General features: G+C 31.0%; 1 protein-coding gene across 1 annotated transcript; it reads right to left on the reverse strand.

Moving 5' to 3' along the window:
- Positions 1-1,127: 1,127 nt before the first annotated feature.
- LOC142179071 (auxin-induced protein 22A-like) lies at positions 1,128-4,407 on the reverse strand. Its single transcript, XM_075248893.1, has 3 exons — positions 3,988-4,407; positions 3,354-3,447; positions 1,128-1,546 (listed from the first exon to the last, which is right to left on the reverse strand). The coding sequence occupies exons 1-3, from the start codon at positions 4,322-4,324 to the stop codon at positions 1,438-1,440; spliced, it is 540 nt and encodes a 179-aa protein (XP_075104994.1). The 5' UTR covers positions 4,325-4,407; the 3' UTR covers positions 1,128-1,437.
- Positions 4,408-5,209: the final 802 nt, after the last annotated feature.

A 5,209-nucleotide genomic window follows, 5' to 3' on the forward strand; every position in this document is an offset into this window, starting at 1 on the left:
TCTAAGTATAAAAATATTAAAAATAAACTAAAAAGAAAAATGCATCACTGAAATTGGGACGAGTAACTACTATCTTGTTCAAAAATGGATGTTTGACTGATAAATTTTTGGATTGCGATAGACGTCTGAGAGCATGTAAACGTTAAATTAAGTTATGCTTATACTGGAAACTTTCATTGTTCATCTGTATTTCATATTCCCAAGAGAAAGATACATAATGCATGGGAAATGAGTTGGATGATACAGGAACCTTGCCGTTTTACCCGATATATATGCATGAACCTCTATATATATATATATATATATATATATATATATATATATATATATATATATATATTCAATTGGTATCTCTTCTAACTAGGCCAATTATACCATGTGGCATTGTAAACTTTTCACTGGATTCTAGGGGTTTGATTGATCCAAGCTTTAATTATGTTGAACAGATAAACAACAGAATGAACCTAGCCACCACATTAATCAAAATTATCTATTTTAGAGCTATATTTGCGTATCGGGGGTCAATGTATTATTGCTCCTGCTTTAGAATAGAAAAGGATTTAATTATGCACATTGATAGTATAAGTTTTTTAAAATTATCAGTGTATTTGTATCTAGCTAGTACAACAAGTTGTTTATTTTATTTTCTTAGTTATCAAATTAATTAAGTTTATCAAAAACAGTTAATATTTGTTGTTGTACGTAGGTCTCTCTAATTAATCTGTTTTTGCAATCAATAATACAAAATCTCGTGTAGCGGTCGGAAATCCATGAGTCTTCGAGTATTATCGTCTCCCGCTATAAAAAATGAATTTACATGTTCTTGTCTAAAATAAATCAAGCTCGCACGTCGAGAATATAATATATTACTACATTGTTTCTAAATATCCTCTAATCTGATATCTCAATAGTGTCCAAACTTACCTTAGCGTCCCAAAAACTATATGTAAATTTTAATGGCACAGTATCTTACATCATTATTTTCCTATTTTTCATGTAGAGATATATTTGTAAACAATTGTGTTGCAGATTAATTTTTCAAATATGGGGTCTCGGAAACTTGACTAAAGCTGATCACCATATTCGACGTTGCAATAAAACATAGTTACCAATAATATATAATGAGATAAAAACGAAACGAAATTTTTTAAAAAGAGAAATTACATGTCCTAAAAGTTAATGCAGTAGCTGCGAGCTTTAAGCACATTATCCAGAATCTGGATTACACATAACAATAATAGAGCAACAAAATAACTAGAAGAGGAAATCATATACTTATACAACACCTAAAATTAAATTACAGCGACATTTGATGTAGTGTATATCTGAAACAAACATACGAAACAAAATATTAACGTAATTGATTATATGAGAGGCCACTCGTCCAGTGGTTAATCTCTCTATTTCTCACTAATCCAGTGATTGCAAATTAAAGCCTCATTTCTCTTTGTACATTCCCTTGAGAAAGTCCTTTGTTCGAATCCCTATCACCTTTGCATCCGATCTCTTCATGATCCTCAGCCTTTTGCATGATTCAGTAAACATCCTGTAAATCACGGTTTAATATATTCATCAGATTTTCTATTTTTTCCCCGAGATAAGAGTAGTCTGATGCACATAGCATCCCGCATTCACGCAGGGCAGGGGAAAAGTATCCTAATACAGACATTAATGATTGCTTTCACAGTTCGAATTTGTGACTTATAAATCATACGGAAACAATTTTACCGCATTGCTCTGAGGCTCCCCTACAAATAATACTAAACAACAACAAAAAAAAATAGTGTAATCTCACAAGTAGGGTACGAGGGGTAATATGTACGCAGACCTTACTCTAACTTTGTGAAGTTAAAAAAGTTATTTCCAATATATCATAATACGAAAAGATCAGTTAAAAGAAAATATAAAAAAAAAATAGAATAAAAAATATTGAAAACATAATTGATTGTGTACTAGGACGAGATGGCAAAGTTGTCTAACAGTTAAATGATAGTCCAAGAGAAAACGTGGTCCAGAAAAGCTTTCAATGTGATAATTACTGCTTGACCTGCTATATATTGTCCTATGGGACAGTCTTGTCTGATTCAACAATTTCTTCGAAAAAATACGTGTTTGTCGGCAATTTCTGACTTCTGGAGAAGAAACTGTGGTTGGTGAAAATCATTGTACAAACTCAGTTTCCCTCTGCCCTTTCACTTTTTGTGTGGGGATACTTTAGACTTTCGGTCTTTTTCTTCGACTATATTATTGAAATTTTATTAATTTTTTTTTTATTCTATGAGTTTGATTTATATGCTAAGTAGTTTAAATTAGGATCGGACTTATCACACATGATTGAATAATTTGTTGCTTCAATTTTTAAAAAAATTGCTCCTACAATTCAGGGATTTCTTCCTAAAAATTGGGTTTTCTTTGGTAACACCGTAAAAAGAAAGGATATAATGGTGGTCGTTTTCATCTTTGTCACTGTTTCCTACGAAAAAATTGGTTTCTAACCTGTCATTTAAATCAATTCTTCTCTCTCTATAACAAGCTAGTTCAGTCGTACTGCTCAAGTCAGCAAAGGAAACTTAAACCTAATATATACACGTAACCAGACACGAATCTAAGATTTAAATTTTATCAGTTCAATCTTAAGATTTTTAGCATATAAATTATTTTACTTTTAAGGTTATGAGCTCATATCTACTAATTTTTACAATATAATAGATTTTTACACATAAATTTATAATTTGTGCTAAAAGTACTGGGCTCAAATGAACCTGGTACCTTCATGTTGCAGTAAAAATAGCACGGACTAGCCAGTTTTCGGACTGGTAATTGAAAAATAGTCAGCGTTTGCAAAGTCATTAAAAAATAGCCACTATTTTGCTGCAACACGGAAAGTTCCAGCATAATATACTAGAGATTGATTCACTTGTGTATGAACTTCCAGCAAATTATGCCGGAACGCTCCAGCACACGGAAAGTTCCAGCATAATATACTGGAGATTGGAGCACATGTGTATGAACTTCCAGCATATTATGTTGGACCAGTATATTATGCTGGAACTCCAGTATATTATAATGGAGTTCCAGTCCGGTATTTGTTTTACTAAATCATCTTTATTAATTGTAACTAAAATCTTACCAACAAAGTAATACTTCGTCCTTCCCATTTTAACTGTCGCAAAATAATAAGTTAAAAAGCAAAATAATAAGTTAAAAATAACTTATTTTTAATATATTGGAATAGTAAAAACTTAAAAGAAACAGTTAGTATAAAATATAAATTAATTGAGGTTCAGTAGTTAGGAGTCAGTTAATTAAGGTAAGTATCTAATTTTAGTGTAGAGGTAGAGAACTGAACTTACTCCCAGGGAACGTCGCCGAGAAGCATCCAGTCTCCATCTTTGTCCTCGTATATAGGAATGTACTCTGAACTGTCTCCATCTTTCACCGCTTCGCCTGTCCATATTTTCCCAATCTCATTATTCCCTTTGTCTTTCTAAACCTTCTTTATAATATTTGTAGTAGTATGTACTAATTTCACTATAACTATTAGTACATTATGTATTTTTACAATTTTAAAATTAAAAAAATAATATTTTTAGACCTCTTGTGGGTAAATGATTGATTTTTTACGTGTAAAAGTAAATCTCTCATGTGTAAACAAAAAATAAAAAATAGTCATAAAACTAAAAATAAGTTTGCAAAAAATCACAAAATCAATTGACTCCCAATATTCCTCATGTTTTTCTTTTTTAATTTTTACACAAATAGTACAAAAGAACATTTTTTACTATCAGTATATTTTCACTTGTTGTAATAATATATTAGTATTTTACAAGTTATCAATTGACATTTGCTATAAAAAGATACTTGGAACTTAATGTCGCTTAAGTGACATGATAAATTTCATAATGCGGTTAAAGTATATCAGTAAAGTTTTTGTTTTGCAATTTTGCATGGCATAATTTAATAAACCGAAGAAGCAACAAAACTTACAAATGCCATAGCAACCAAAGAGCTTTTCAAGATTCATCACAAATTCAGAGTAGTCCTTTTGAGTTCCCAAATCAACTTTTCTAAGAAAAGGGACACCATCTAAGCTAACTTTCACGTACATTTTCGATCCTTCACAAATATTATTAAAGCTATAATTCTTTCTCCGATAAGCACAAACCGGCGGCCAACCAACAACTTGGTTTTTGTTGTGACACTTAACATCATCATCGTCGTTAACGTTGCTGCTACTTCGATCATTGTCAATCTCTGAAAACACCCTTTTCTTTTCCCCTGGAATTCCCAATCTTAGCTCAGTAATTTCAAGTTCTGTCGCCATTATTTCTTTTGCTCTTTTTGAAGAGTCAATTTTTTGAGTTAGTTGTTTTGATCAGCAAAAGGGGTAGTAGTTTTAATTTATAGTAAATAGAGGAGCAATGCCAGGTCAATGAAGGCTAAATGGTCGGTCACATGAGATAAAAATGGTAGGGAACTATATGTTACCTAAAACACTAATATGGACCGGCAACTTCCTAATTTTATATGGGAGCACAATCGTACGTTGGGTTATACTATAATTTATAAATTTTGGAGATTTAGTGAGTAGTGTTTGATATTTGTAAACAGAAAACATGCCATGTGATCTCCCTGATTGAAGGGTTCGTCAATTTATGAATTATGTGCATATTTAGACACACACATGCGTGTATATGTCTGCAAAAAAAATACACCGAATATGTTGTGTAATTGTTTCAAGTGTAAAGTGAGGCTTGGAGAAAATTCATGGAAAATAAATAGTGAACCGTTTGGCTTTGGAGATCATAGAGAATTATAACCTGGCCAAGCATTTAAAATCAGTTTATTTTGAAAAATATTTTTCTCAAAAGTATTTTTTTTTAAAATAATGTTTAGCCAAACTTTTATAAAGTGCTTCCAAGTGTATTTTTCTCAAAAATATTTTTGAAAAAAAGCTATACTTTTTTTTGTTTCTCAAAAACCATTTATGCACTCAAAAGCACTCTTTTACTTCTAAAAACTTGACCAAACAACTTTGGCAAAAATAGCACTTTTGTCCGCAAAGAAACTTGGTAAACATGCTATTAGAATGCAAAAGGAAATGAAAATATACCTGATAAGCATTAAAAGAGACATATCAAAAATTAAAAGTAGGTTGTTTCAACACATGATGTTATATTAATCCCTATATATATAATATGTGTATATA

Source organism: Nicotiana tabacum, unplaced genomic scaffold, assembly GCF_000715075.1.
Source record: "Nicotiana tabacum cultivar K326 unplaced genomic scaffold, ASM71507v2 Un00298, whole genome shotgun sequence".
Classification (NCBI taxonomy): domain Eukaryota; kingdom Viridiplantae; phylum Streptophyta; class Magnoliopsida; order Solanales; family Solanaceae; genus Nicotiana; species Nicotiana tabacum.